The following is a 13,676-nucleotide window of genomic DNA, read 5'->3' on the forward strand; positions in this document are numbered from 1 at the left end:
TATTTATTAAAATGTGTCTCTTGAACATGTTGGCTTCGCATTAAAAGAGTGTTTTCCTCATTTGATTCTGTCCGTATACCGAAGCTTGTACTTTTGCCAACTTGGCAGCACGCTTTTTGTTTCTATTTATTTTAATAAACTCATTGCTTTACAAATCGGGCTGGCCTCTCTTCTTATGGAGCTCAAGGTATTGTACTTTGCCACCCCTGTTCACACCTTGTGAAGTTTTGGTTTTAGTTTAGAATAAAATATTATATTTGATTTTAAATATAAATTTTATTTTATAATGATCATTACTTCAAAACTTTGAGATACTCTTCTAGTCTTATTTATAGAATAGTAAGAACTTTTTATCTTTATTACAAATTAATTTAGTATATGAATATATAATTAATGAGGTCTTAAAAAATTTAAACGTGTTGGAAATACTTTATCAATAGGATGAGGGGAGCATTGTTTTGTTTTCAAATAAAATATAAACCAAATATTTTTGTTGGTTTTCTTGATAGGTCGTGAGTTTGAATTTCAAAAATAAATAAGTATTTTTGCATATCAAAGTCAATATATTTACAAAATAGTTAGCATTGTTATTTGTCTTCTTAAATTCAATACGTATTTTATGCTCATTTTCCCAAACATAAAACAAAATAAATATGGATATCTAGATAAAATATAGGGAGAATTCTAAAAAAAAAGTTTGAAATTACTAAATTTTAAATAAGAAATTTCAACACAAATGTGTCATTATTTGCAAATCTAGTTTTGTCAGAACCTATTGAAGTATTATCATTAGACCTGATTTGGGATTTAATAATTTTAGGATTCTCTTTGTTGGATTCTCCCTAAAATATATTCTTAAATAGAGGTCTCCTCATAATTTAAGCTCGTTTTCTTTTTCTACATTTTAATACTAAAAATATTTAAAAAAATTAATTTGATATTGACCTTTTTATAAAGTCATTAATTTTTTAAGCTTTATGACTAATGTTTTTAACAATACTAAAATTGATAATTTATGTTCATTTAGTAATTTCAAAGTTCACTTATAAGCAAAAGTAAAAATTTAATCATAATGTCCTAAAAAATCTAAACTCCGCTTCCGATAAAAAATTAAACTCATATCAGTAAGTCTGCCTAAAATTAATAAATTACCTATCATTTACTCCAATTCTATTTACTTTTTTATAAAAGATAAAATGATATTAAAATATTAAAAGTCAATTATAATACTGAAATAGATAGAGAACTAGAGCTAAAATTAGTAAACCTATTAAAAAAAGTAGTTATAATGTCCAACTTCATCATCAATCTCATCTCAATTTAATTAATATGGATAATTTTAGAAAATTATAAAAGTTTTTACATTTAATTTTAATGATATTGTTGGGGGTATTTGACCAAGGGTAGTTGGAGTTGGACTATTTAAAAAGTTGGTAATGATGACATTATCATTAAGACATTAGCTTGGGGAAATCTTTTCACGCATTCTTCCTTATTTTGGTTCCATTATGAAATTTATCTGAATGGCAAGCAAACTCATAGTTTGAAAATTCAACCATCCAAACATGTTAATTTTCTGCAAAATTATATTTCCATGGAAAATCATGGTTTGGGAAAAAAAAGAAGCAAAACACTATAGTTTTGTATAAAATCATTTTTGAATTGAAAACCATGACTTGAGATATATAAAGTGATTTGTTTTTGAAGGTATAAAATAATGACTTGGAATTAAAAAATAAATAAATGTATGAGACAAAATAGACTGAGGATCTTATATTGATAATCAAATTGAATATCTAATTAACTCTTATATTAAGAACTAAAAATAATATCAATTAATTATATTTTATATATATCATTTATTATTTACAAATTTATTTTTTCAAACATAAATTATATTTGTACTGTGTTTATTGATTATAACTAATTTTAACTACATACTTAATTATGAGGAATTTGTTATTTGCTAAATCAATGATGGAGTATTCTATACTCCTTTAAATACCTACGTAAATAAAAAAAATCATTTAAAATTATAAGAATATATTTATTTTTTTAAATATATCCTTATGAATATGACTAGTGATCGAAACCAATAAAAAATGAGAAAAAAATGTGCGGGGCCCGAAAAAAGAGATGAAAGAAAGTCTATCAAAAGATTGAGGATAAAAATTAAAAACGACAAGTGAATTTAATTTTTCAAACGGTGAATATAATGTAATTTATAAAAAGGATGAGCTTTCAAAAATTATACTCTTCCAGTTCTAAATATAAGACTCTCGTGACTGGAGAGAATAATCGGCATTGTCTAGATCTTATATAACAAAGAGAACTCAACGTCCATCACATCTCATCTTAAAGATTAATACCGAATTCAAATGCTTCACTGCTTAAAGAGTAAAAGTATCACTGTTAAAAAAAAATCGATTTAAACCACATTACCTACGCATTTCATCGCAAAAATGTGATCGATAATATTTTTGTAAATATTGAAAAACTTTTTAGATCGGTTTTAACATACAACTGGCTTCAAATATATTTTTTAAATTGGGTGTTTGTACACCTGGTTTAAAAAATATTAAAAATATTTTTTAGAATAATATTTACAAGATTTTAGATCAGTTCCATATGTAATTGGTCTAAAATATACTTTCTAAATTAGGTATTATTAAAATCGGCTCATAATGTTTTAAAAATATTTTTCTAGAAAAAGCAGTATTTTCAAACTTTCAGAAGATGATTTGAAACCTGAAAATTTAGCCTGTTTCATTTTGCGGCCACTTCTTTTAAGGGGGTGTTTGGATACCTCAATAATTACTCTTCAGAAGTACTTTTTCGTAAATCAAGGTAAACTCCTCCACATATTTACTTCGTATACCGTAAAAATACTTCTGAAACCATAATTTTGATCTTACCCAAACACCCTCTAGATTACATTTGCTCACAATCTCTATGAATCCTCTCACAGTCTCCTTTCTATGTTTCAGTCACTAGTTACATGCCAGCACTCCTCCCCATACTTGTTTTCTTTTGTGACGCGTTATCTTCTTCATCCTCATCACATATAGATCCGTGCTCATGGTATCTAAATATGTGCTTGTTCATTGCTCGTAATGTCAAGATCTAAGCTTGTTAGATCCAGATCCATGCTATACCAAGCTATCATCATGTTGTTGTGCATATGCTCATATTTACCCAAATCTGTACTCTTTTTCATTGTTACCGTATTTATTCTGAGTTTATGTATAAATTTCCTCTCTCCATTTATCAAATATATTTTTGTTGCAGGAATTAACATGAATTAAGATCGTTTCAAGCAAACTTGGCCAGCTTTTCTTATCATCTCATTGGATCTAATTATTTTTACACTTATATTATTTCTTATTATTGGATTGTTTATTGTGATGTTATGAGATCTGAATTTTGTTTATTATATTTTCCAAAGTTTAGCCTATTCTATTTATCAAATCTGATAACCGGTTTAAAAGATCCTTTTCCTGATAGTGTATAACAAATATAAACTTATTTATATGCTAAATAATTAATTTATACAAATTAAAAAAAATAGAGTTAGTTATTTATTAAAAATATGTTTAGTTTCTATAAAATATTTTAGATTTGACCATCTACATTGTAAACTACCCGTAGCATATTTTGCAAAAAAAATTAATAAATAAGGGAGGGAAAAAAAAGAGGTTTTACACTTATGATTAAATCAAAGTTCCCTATTAGTTCGTGTATTTAGAATTAAATGGAGCATTTGTTATTATACAACAAAAATTTTTCTTGATGCAGCTAATAATATATTTTACTAAATATTATCTTAACGAGAAATTCCTGTTTAGACTTTAGATTGGGTTAACTACGTATGAAAAAATAACAGTATGGAATCACACAACATGAATTGTCTATGCGCATGAATAGGAAAAGTTACACATAAATTTTAAATGAGAAAATTAATTACTCAAATACCTAACTACATGTATATATAAAAATTTGATATACTCCCTCTAGCAATAACCACTATCCTTTTATTTCTAAATATAAGCAACATTTACAAGTTATTTTAAATTTTTGTAGCAACTTTTCTATTTTGCCTCCATTAAATACTTATTTAATAGTCAAAATATTTTTTTTATTTTTCAAAACATCAATTCCTAGATAATAAATGTTCTCAAGATTATATTTTAATATAATTTCTTCCCCTCATACATTCTCTCTCTTTTATAATTCTCTTTATTATAATAATTTTTTTATTCTCTTTCTTATACTCTTCCCCCTATAAATAAGAGCATTTTGAAGGAAAAACTTTCAATTTTTATATGTTTATTATTTTTAGCTAATATTTTGATCTATGTGATTTAGTTCAAAGTTGCTTATAAAAAGGGATAGAAAGATAAATAAAGTTGAGAAAATAATTAGCCTTTTTATATACTCTTTTTGTCCTATTTATGGGGTAGAGAAAGAAGTTTTTTAGTCCTATTTATAGGGCGTAAAAAAATAAATTTTTCATATGAATGTACAACTTCATCTTTTATTAATTATTGTATTTGTTTTGGTTTTATGGATGTAATATATATTAAATAAGGATAAAATTAAAAAATTATTAAATTTTAAATAAAATTTAATAACATTTAAATTTTTTTTAATTTACATAAAATATATTGAAAGTGATTTAAGAGTAAAATTAGAGGAGTAATCTTATTAGCAAGTTTTCCAATAAAATATATGTATACACACGCACACAGACACACATATCCGCACACACGACGAGGGTGGGCCTAGTTTCAGCGCGCGCACAGTCATGCATGCCTGTCTTAATTTGTCTTCCACCGTCCTTGTGCCGCATTAAATGTTATTCCCGTGCTCTTTTTATCTTATAAGATATTTTTAATATGTTTTACATAAATTAAAAAATATTAAATTATATTAATTTTTTAAAATATAACAAATTTTAATTTTGTTATTATTTAATATATACACATTCCAAAAAAAACTATTTACTTCTTTACTCCTATAATCTTAAACTGCATTAATTTTTTTATAAAATATAACAATTTTATAATTTTATTCTTGTTGAACACATATATTTATAAAAAAAATAACTATCTATCTTATGATAAATAAAAAATAAAATAATATAATCGTGTTAAAAATTTAACGAGGTGATTTATAAAAAGAAATTTTTTTTTCTTTTTGCCTTATAAATAGTGGGAGTGTTTAATTTGTCCTGTCTTATCCTGCTCAATTCAGGACAGGATCAAAAAAATTTCGAGACGGGAACCAGGATAGGACTAGATGGGACCAGGTCATCTCGTACCGAGGTATTTTTTTAAAAAAATATTTATTCATAATTATTAGATTATTCAATTCCCTTATTAATAATAGTAGTAGTAGTAGTAATAAGATTTTTATAGTAATTTTCAGCTCTTAAATTATAATGTCATCTTAACAAAATCTCCTTCCGCAATAAAATAATTTATAAAATTATTATACAGTGTTTCTTTAATAGTATTTTCTTATAGTATTGTTTTTACACTTTTTTATATTATATAATTAAGCTTTCTATATAAATTTTTTATAATATTTTTATCTTTAGAAGTCCCAAAAAAAACAAACATTACAACAACAAAAAAATTTATACCCAAAATTAGTATAAAACATTTAGTAGATTTTGGGGGGGGTTAAATACAACAAACTTTCTTTGTTTATGTGATTTTGTTAAGTAGATATGTCTAAGGATGGATGGAGTAATTTTTATTTTATTTTAAATTCTCTTGGATAATTTTAATAAATAATAAATGCAAGTTCTCCTCAAATGGATAAACAAGTCATATTTCCAAAGAATATATAGACAATATATTTTATTAGAATTTTTATATTATTGTGCATGTGCTAAATGCTACTATTTTTGTTCCTAAATATAAGATTTTATTTGTAGATTGCAAATGAGATCTTATATTTAGAATTAGAAATATTATATTGCTGCTGGCTTCCAATTCTCCCGCGTTAATCACTCAAGAAATATGCAATGTTTGTTCAGGAAAAATATGATCTTAAAACTAACACTCGTGTTTTTATTGAAATATAAATATAAAAATAAAAATAAATCATTTTTATTAAGTAATAACTATAAAAGCATAATAAATTAATATACAAATAAAATAACTCTCATGTCTAATGTGCTAAAAATATTTAGGAAAATTGAAATGGAGAAGGCAAAAGGGATTAACATTAAAATATTAAATATTGTGTGTTTAAAATTATTCCTGGCATGAAAAGAAATTAAATAAAATCATATTGCATAATTAATTGTGTAGGTCTTACTAGAAAAAGTTTTAGGGGCATTTGAATCGGTTTTTTAAAAGCAATTTTAGGAAATACAAGGTAAGTATGTGAAAATAGTTTTATCCCAACTTATCTGAAATATTGGTATAAGTGCTTATAATTGTGATTCCTAACAAGACTTGTATCCAATATATTAAGTTCTCCAATCAAATATGGTTATGAATTTTTTTTCTGGGTTCATATGGATTTATAATTAAATTTTATTAAATGCTAATATTTAAATAACAGGATTGTATCATTGGATAATACTACCTCTGGCTTTAATTATAAGAGTCAGTTAACTAATTTGAGGAGATTAAAGAAGTAAGTTGAGTTAGTCATTTGTCTTAAATAGGTGTTGTCTTTTCTAAAATATCATTGCTAATCAAGTGTATTGACTAGAACTCTTATTATTAGAAGGACTATTTTGAAAAAAAAAATACAAATATAAGAAACAAAATGGATTGAGATCTTATATTTATGATCAAAATAAAAGTCAAATAGGGTCTCATATTAAGCACAGGAGGTAGTAATATGAACAACTCACTAAATATTGTTCACTTGTTTAGTGAATTTTGCATGGCTCAACGCCCATCTAATTCTGTAAAAACCATTCCAGGCTCCGATCTGACTTCCAGTTTTATTTTAGGTTGAATCCAGCTCAATCAAGGAAAATGATTCTATGATCCAAACCAACACATCAGTAACTCCAGTGAGGAGTTCAACCATGGGATCTATCCATACTAGTCGGTTTTCAAATCCCGGGCTTTAATCTGAAGGCTTTGAGTTTGATTCTGTTCAAATTAGTCAGATGGACGAAGCAGTGATTATTATGTTTATCTTTGGAAATGAAGAAAAAGTTGGTGCAAATATGGGTTAGCTGGTAACTAGCCAAGAAACTTGTCTACTTGTCTCCCTCCACATGGTCGGAGACTTTCTCTCTCTTACGCACACACACATTCTCTCTCACTCTGTCGCTCTCATACGTGTATTGACACGGTCTCGCTCTGTAACGGCCCATATCTCACCTCTTGGTCCCTTCTATTTATAAGAACGCATAAGCGTAGCGAGACTTGCCTCATTGCTACTGCGAGCAAGCGTTGAGAAGCATTTCCACTCTGAGCTTGTTTCGGACGCTTCTTTCCGAATTGATACGAAAAGATTCTCATCCCTTAAATTTCTGGGTTCTTGAATCTTCGGGTACTGCCTCCTCTCTCTCGCTCTCTCTAAAATTTCCTTTTGCTTCTATGGTTATTGAAACTGCTACAATGGTGTTCACTTCGTAATGCTGTTCAGATTGTCTGGAGTATATGAATCCAGATTATGTAGATTGGTTGTATTATGCTGCAATGTATCTGATATTTCTTCTCTTTTTGGTTTTTGTCTGCTTGGGACTTTACGATTTGGTGAAAATTCCCACGATCCGTATTTCCATCTCTAACTGGGTTTGTCGGTGGTTTGTTATTCATCTTGATTTGGAGACTTGTTTGGTTTGATGGTAGAGCATTTGTTAGAGAAAAATGGGAGCATAAAATTGTTCTGGGGGATTATTTCTTGATACAGAATGAATCGTGTACTGATGGCTTTTGCAGATCCAAGTGTTATTTCTAACATCCCATTTGAAATTTTTTGTTGATCAGTTTGATGAGAATGGCTTGTGTTCTTGCCGGTGAAAATGCATCTCTTTTTCAACAAGTTCCTATTGTGCATTCTTCTCCCCCCAGATAGTTACTTTTATGAGTATTGATGGACTTGTGTTCTAAGTTCTTTTGATGGACTTGTTGAATAATGAAGAATGGTGTGAGTTCTTACAGCTTGCAGAATCAGGAGTATCATACTGCATTAGTTATTCCTTAGACACTTCATTGCTGCAGATGATCATGACCACTGGAAAAATGCATTATATGATATCGAAATTTTGATGATATTGTAAACTTTCGTCTTTTTACAGGATCTTGGACTGCATTTAGCCGTACAGATTTGTTTTATTGCTGTATGGCGATTTCCCTTTCATGTTCATTTGCAAAGTACAATGATGTGGATGATGGCTTAGACTCTTCTATGGCAAGATCCATCAGTTTTGGCAAAGAAGTCAAGACTCTAGTTCGGTCTGTTAGTTTCAAACATCTTGGTTCAGAACCAACGATAAGGAAATGTCTTGGCTCTGGAAGGATGACAATAGAAAAATCAGTGAGCTTCAAGAGGAATGATATGGAGAGAATTATTACAGCTAAGACTCTCTTATTTGACAGTGAGAAAATCATGACTACCTCAAGAATGAGCCAAAACAGAAAAGAGATGGATGATCTTGGTCACTCTTCTAGATTAGACTGTAAAGAGGAAAACATCCACTCACAAACTTTGGATCTAAAAAACCCAAAACACATGGCTGCTGTTAAATTGCAGAAGGTATATAAGAGCTTTCGTACCAGAAGAAAGCTAGCTGATTGTGCAATTCTTGCCGAACAATGCTGGTACTTGCTCATTTCAAAACAAAAGCCTGCTCTTCTTCATAAAATATCTCTCTGTTTTTTTCCCCCAATTGATCTGGACCTTTGTTTCATTCCTAGGTGGAAGGTCCTGGACTTTGCTGAACTCAACCGCAGGTCAATCTCGTTCTTTGACATTGAGAAACCTGAAACTGCTACTTCACGCTGGTCGAGAGCTACGAGCAAAGCTGCTAAGGTATGTCTCATATCCAGATGCTTAGAAAGTTTTTTACCCTTGTTATGTCATGTCAATGCTTAGGGTGGATGAAAAGGACCGTAAGCATTTCTTTGTTGTTGCAGGTTGGAAAAGGTCTATCAAAAGACGAAAAAGGTCAAAAACTTGCTCTACAGCATTGGCTGGAAGCGGTTAGTAAGATGCATGATCTTTCTTTCTTTACAAAACAATGTCTGGGTCTTTCAGCAATAATAACCTTTGAAATTCTCATGTGTGGAACAGATTGATCCGCGTCACCGCTATGGACATAATCTGCACTTCTATTATGACAATTGGCTCCAGTGTCAGAGCAGGGAACCTTTCTTCTACTGGTAATATTCTTTGTGAAATATCTTTCTTGTGGTCACAACTCACAACTTAGTCTATTACTCTATTGTTTGACATAACTTCTCCTTTGACATTTGCAGGCTAGATATAGGACAAGGAAAGGAAGTAAATCTTGAAAAGTGCCCTCGATCTAAACTTCAACAACAGTGTATTAAATATCTGGGTCCGGTAAGCTTTCCAACATTTACACAAGTATCCACTAACCATGCATATTTACTCTAGCAACCTTTTGGTTGAGTTTATATTCATTACTTTTGTTCTTCAATTTTGCAGATGGAACGGTTGGCTTATGAAGTCGTTGTTAAGGATGGAAGGTTCTTCTACCAGCAATCTGGAGAACTCCTTCACACTAATGGAGAAGGTGGGCATGCCAAATGGATTTTCGTCCTAAGCACATCGAAGAGCTTATATGTTGGTATGAAGAAAAAGGGTTCTTTTCAGCATTCTAGCTTCTTGGCTGGAGGAGCCACATCAGCTGCTGGGAGATTAATTGTTGAATACGGTGTCTTAAAGGTATATAGAATTAGTAAAAGGCTCATAACTATCCTGGAACAAATATTTGGTTTTATAAGACTTGCCTCCTTAATTTTTAATCCTTGTATTTATTCCTCCATAGGAATTAGTCCCTCAAACTTTTTTCAACTTGTTACACGTTTATTTTGATTAATTTAGTCCAGCAGAGAGACTAACGGTTAACATACTATACCCTGAGGGATTAACTCGTGTGGAGGAATAAATCAAGGAATTGAAACATTAGAAAGTATATCTTCCAAGGGCCGATTTGTTGTATTTACTCGTTTTTACTTTACTATTTTATTTGTATCGCTAAAAATGATCATGTTATTTGTTTCTAACAGGCAGTTTGGCCTCACAGTGGCCATTATCGTCCAACCGAAGAGAATTTTAAGGAATTTATTTCATTCCTTCAGGAGAACAATGTGCACCTCTCTGATGTCAAGGTATCAGGAGAAAAATCTCGTTTCACATTCTGTTGTAATGCCTTAGATCTTTATAAAACATGTAAAAGACAGGAGGACAATGTCTTATGGTACTGTTATGTGCTATGTGCAGATGAATGCAGTTGACGAGGATGAGTTAGAGTCAGAGAAAAGCAAGAAGCATCTTAGAAACCCCTCATATATAAAGGACATGACCGAGGACATGAGTTGCTTGGAGGCTGAAGAGATCATTGATGAAGACGGGGATTTATTAGAAGATAAAGCCAATTTATCTCAGAAAGAGAGTGCCTCTAAGATGGCAGCGCCTAGAACAAAGCTTTCTATTCTAGGAAGAGAAATAAGCAACCTTGAAATCCCGGAGAGGGGTACAATTTGTGGGAGTTTCCAAATGGAGTCTCCTAAAGAAGTTCAAGAAGGTGCACAAGCTTTTGTTTCAGAGCCGGATCACATGGTTCAGAAGGAAAACTCTTCCAAGGAAAAACAAGATGAGACGGATGGAGAAACCATTACAACAGAGTCAATACTTAAAAGGATTAACTCCCACAAGGGAATGAAATCATGCCAACTGGGAAGACGGTTATCTTGCAAATGGACTACCGGAGCCGGGCCTCGCATTGGTTGTGTGCGGGATTACCCGAGTGAACTTCAGTTCCGAGCTTTGGAGCAAGTTAATCTGTCTCCGAGAAAAAGCTGCCTTTCTAAATCATCATTATCTCCAAGAACCCCCACCGGGTTGAGCCGAAGAGTTTCAACACCACAAAGTCTGTTTAGCGAGACAACAACCATAGGGATGCCATCTGAAAGTGATGATCAAGACTCAAGATCAGACTCCTTGCCATTATTTCGAGGAACATCAGTAATACCAGTTATTTATACTTCATAACGGACCGAAGATGATTCTTAATTTTTCTTCTGGTAAGCAAAGAGGATTCATAATTTAATTTGTTCTTTTGTGTGAATAGGAACAAAGACAATAGAATATTGGTCATTCAGTCCATTAATTCCCATAGGAATTCTTTCTTTAAAGTAGGCTGGAAGCTGTAAATGTTTATAGAGTCTATACTCTATACTGTCCTAATAGAAAGGAAAACAGATTCAGTCCGCCATAACATTTAGAAGCCATGGCAGATTTCTGACGTCAGATGATTTTTTTTACCATATCTTGTTTGTGTTTCTTTTTTTTTTTTTTTTTTTAAGATAAGTGTAAAAAAATGTGACTGTACCTTTTGCTGATATGTTCCTCTCAATTGCAAAGAGACACAAGGTTTTTTATTACCTCCTTTTTCCCCCACGGCATATTATGCTTCTGTTTCTAAAGCACGTCAGTCGAGGATGTTGTTTGTAATGGCATGGGTTATGATGATGAAGGCAGTTTACAACTAGCCCAAACTAGCTGATTTGACCATAAAATCAGTGTATCACTGTTTGGTTTGGTTCATGACAAAGTTAAAATCTTAAATCAAATACCTCCTTTGACTTGAAATGTAACAGCTAGATAATTATTTATAAAAATTAAAAAAATTAATTACACTAATTATTTATAATAAATGTGTGTTAATTTCTTAAAATATTTCTTTTAATCATTTATATTAAAAATTACCTTAATTGACAATCACTATGATTGTTTTGAAAAGTAGTTATAATTTCGTGAGATAGAGTTAAGATTTTTTATTTTGGATCAAAATAAATCTCTCAATTAACTTTTATATTTAAAACTAGAGGGAGCATCTTGAAAACCAGTCAAAAGTTAAAAATAAAATAAAATTGAGGCTTTATTCTTCTTTTGTTTTAGGTAAAAATTGCTAAAAACGAGAGAATGTGATGCTTATGAGGTATGAGTGCAACTTTGGATGTTTTGATTTAAAAGCTTTCTTCACGCCCTTAACCCTTTTAAGAATAATGAACAGAATCGAGTTTTAAGATGATATCAATTTTAAACATCTATCACTGATATTCTAAGCCATTGATATACTTGGACAAAGATTGAACTTATGTTAACTTCTTGTTTTTTGTAATTTTTCTTCTTATCACGGGAATCCCTTGGGTAGTTTATCAAAAGTAGGGTATCTATTGAAAGAAGAGTATTTACTATAAAGAGCGAAGGATTATAATTGCTCACTGGTGTCTGATTTAAACTTCTGGATTATAATGGAGAAAGTCTCACAAGATTTTTAAGAATTGGACTTAAGTTTAAGCAGATAGGGTCGAATCAAGATAAGTCATTGTTTATAATCTCTATATCCCTTGTCACATTACATTTTCAGCTCATATATTTTATGTTCTGCTTTTGTGTTCAAAACTGTATTTGAAATGTTTACTGTCCTTTGAAATTCGCATTCGAACTTGGTTTCACTTGTGAAAATGGTTTGAAGCATTTTTGCAAATAAGCTTTTAAATTTGAATTGATCAAACACACTTTCGCTCTCTATTTTGTTGTAAAGTTCTAAAAATTTGATGAACACTCAATTCGTCCCAATTTGGATGTATTGTCATTTTTTTTTTGTTAAAGTATAGGTATCCTTCTATTAAAGATAATTCTATTCGAGGTACAATCCCAATGGGGATTTCTGCATACGCTGATGCTCGAACTTGAGACCTCGTTTAAGCGGTACCAAGCCGCTTACCACTTGGACCAATCCCTGTTGGTTGTCATTTTGAATGCGTTTGAATAAGTCTTTCATTCTTTTTTTTTTTTGGGGGCAAATGTACTCTTTCATTGGATCTTGATAGAAAGGTTATATTGGGACATTTAATGGTTTGGATAACGTGAATGTTTTTGGAATGGACTTGGGCCGTGACGGACCACATAGTCACTTTGACATGTTGACTCTTGGAAAAGCACCCTTAATCTTTGTGTGCGATTATTCTTGTGACCGTCCCAGAGAGAAATTAATGTTCAACATTATTTTAAATAAGATTACCTTCAATAACGATATATCTATCCTTATAAAAAAATTTCTGGTGACCAACGGTTCTATGAAAACTCTAACGACTTGTTTAGCATGATGGAATCAGAAGGTGTGAAAATAAAATGAAATTAATTCTCGTCACAATATTTATTTGAGGGAAAATAACTAAAAAATGACACTTAAAATTAAAAATCCCTATGTAGTCACCTAAATAATGAACATCCCTTTTTAAGCACACATGACCAAATTGGAATTTTAAAATTTGTTTAAAAAGCCAAATTGTCCTTTTTAAAAAAAAAAAAACCATCAAACACTCTCACCAGCCGGCCAATCACCAGATCTTTGGCACCAGTAGCCATCTTTGGAGTTGAGATGGTGGCAACTATTTTTTTTAGAATTTTTTTCAAGTCCAGTAATGTGATTAACAAGT

The 13,676-nt window shown here is 30.6% G+C and overlaps 1 protein-coding gene across 1 annotated transcript; it reads left to right on the top strand.

Annotated features, from left to right (window-relative positions):
- Positions 1–8,034: 8,034 nt before the first annotated feature.
- LOC114723853 (IQ domain-containing protein IQM2-like) lies at positions 8,035–11,361 on the top strand. Its single transcript, XM_028910094.1, has 8 exons — positions 8,035–8,801; positions 8,898–9,012; positions 9,117–9,182; positions 9,274–9,362; positions 9,459–9,546; positions 9,652–9,891; positions 10,236–10,337; positions 10,450–11,361. The coding sequence occupies exons 1-8, from the start codon at positions 8,323–8,325 to the stop codon at positions 11,218–11,220; spliced, it is 1,950 nt and encodes a 649-aa protein (XP_028765927.1). The 5' UTR covers positions 8,035–8,322; the 3' UTR covers positions 11,221–11,361.
- Positions 11,362–13,676: the final 2,315 nt, after the last annotated feature.

Source organism: Neltuma alba, unplaced genomic scaffold (genome assembly GCF_004799145.2).
Source record: "Neltuma alba isolate B1F8T4 unplaced genomic scaffold, ASM479914v2 tig00012157_pilon, whole genome shotgun sequence".
In the NCBI taxonomy this organism is placed as follows: domain Eukaryota; kingdom Viridiplantae; phylum Streptophyta; class Magnoliopsida; order Fabales; family Fabaceae; genus Neltuma; species Neltuma alba.

What these genes read in the sequence shown, in the direction of transcription:
- LOC114723853 (XM_028910094.1), top strand. Translation starts at nt 8,323, where the DNA reads ATGGCGATTTCCCTTTCATGTTCATTTGCAAAGTACAATGATGTGGAT. An exon ending in ATTCTTGCCGAACAATGCTG is followed by an intron (nt 8,802 to 8,897) that starts GTACTTGCTCAT and finishes TTTCATTCCTAG; the next exon opens with GTGGAAGGTCCTGGACTTTG. An exon ending in TTGAATACGGTGTCTTAAAG is followed by an intron (nt 9,892 to 10,235) that starts GTATATAGAATT and finishes TGTTTCTAACAG; the next exon opens with GCAGTTTGGCCTCACAGTGG.